The sequence below is a fragment of the Gregarina niphandrodes genome (assembly GCF_000223845.1).
Source record: "Gregarina niphandrodes unplaced genomic scaffold scaffold00075, whole genome shotgun sequence".
Classification (NCBI taxonomy): domain Eukaryota; phylum Apicomplexa; class Conoidasida; order Eugregarinorida; family Gregarinidae; genus Gregarina; species Gregarina niphandrodes.
The window spans coordinates 1-1,335 of record NW_011645841.1 but is presented as its reverse complement, the minus strand read 5'-3'; the positions used below and the strand labels follow the sequence as shown (position 1 = coordinate 1,335).

At 56.7% G+C, this 1,335-nt stretch overlaps 1 protein-coding gene across 1 annotated transcript; it reads right to left on the bottom strand.

Moving 5' to 3' along the window:
* Window positions 1-636: 636 nt before the first annotated feature.
* GNI_184610 (hypothetical protein) lies at window positions 637-915 on the bottom strand (the record flags this gene model as incomplete). Its single annotated transcript, XM_011135286.1, has 1 exon — window positions 637-915. One exon carries the CDS (start codon window positions 913-915, stop codon window positions 637-639), a length of 279 nt encoding a protein of 92 aa, XP_011133588.1.
* Window positions 916-1,335: the final 420 nt, after the last annotated feature.

The window sequence follows — 1,335 nt, the reverse complement described above, 5'->3', positions numbered from 1 at the left end:
GCCTAGACAGGGCATCGTCGACGTAGTTGTTGTCTCCCGGGATGGAACTGAACTTTAAGTCGTACTGCTGCTGGAGGAACAGAGCCCATCGACCTACCTTGCCTGTCTCAGCCTTCGCTGGGAAAGTGAGATTGCGGTGATCGGTAAGGGCCAGGGTGGGTCTCAGCGATGTTAGCCGTAACCGGTAGAGAGCCCATGTTACCCGGATGGTCAGAAGAGGGATCTCGGTCCATGGGAGAAAGGTTCACCATAACCCACCTACTCGACGCGAGAGCGCCATAAACGTGCCCTGGTGCTCACCAAACCACCGACAGCGAAAGGCGGAGGCTTCGAGCTGCAGTGCAGGCTGATAGCACCGCCCTTTGAGGTCATAGACCCGAGTTCTACGCGACTTGTTCATGAAGGTGCAGAAGGCTAGCCAAAGAATGCAGATGTGATTCTGCCCATGTTGGTGTGTCCTGGTGGGTGCTGGGGACCGGCCTGCTAATGCTGAGCTCGTCGTCTGAGTCGCGGAATAGGGGCATCGTGTCAGGAGTGTGTGTCGCCATGTTGCCCTCTGTCTCCCTTATATCAAAAACCCCGTTGCCGACCCGTCATTGAGCTGTTATGTCTCGACGCACCAACCCCCCTCCTAGCTCAATACGGGACCGCAGGAATCCCGAGGAAGTGCTCCAGACCTTCGCGGGTCTTTGGGTCAATATAGATCCTGAGGCGCCTGTACGTACTCTTTTCCTCTACCAGCCCCTCCGGCTCGTCGCCCACCCTCTCCAGGTACTCCCTCGTCAACGTTTCTAGCTCGGGATCCTCGCTTTTCTTAAACTTTCGGACTTTTTCCTTGTGTACGTTGAACGTTGAGCCTGGCTGTCCGTATCGCTCTACCTCTACCTGTGTCCGCTCGATCCCTACGATCTTCATCGGGAGTGACCAACGTGGCGCGAACCATCTGGGCGTCTCTGGGCCATTGAGCGACGAGGCTGCGGAGCCTGGGTCATTAAGAACTACCACTAGGTCTCCTTGTTTGAGGTCGTTTGGACTATCTTTTTCCAGGGGGCACTCCCTGAGCATTACCTCCGTCATTCGCTCTCGGAGCCGCATGTTGTGAGTCCCCCCAGGCTCCTCCTCCGTCATTGACGGTGTCATCTCTTGCAGGGCGTCGAGCACTGGGGATTTACCGAACAACGCCTCGTACGGTGAGGTACCTATCGCTGAGTGCGGCGTGATGTTGTGGAGGCGGGTGGCTGAGTCCAGCATCTTCCCTACATCTCTCTGCCCTTCTTGCCACATTGCGTGCAGCACATTCTTTAGCTCGACGTGCGAGGCCTCGTTGATGCCGTT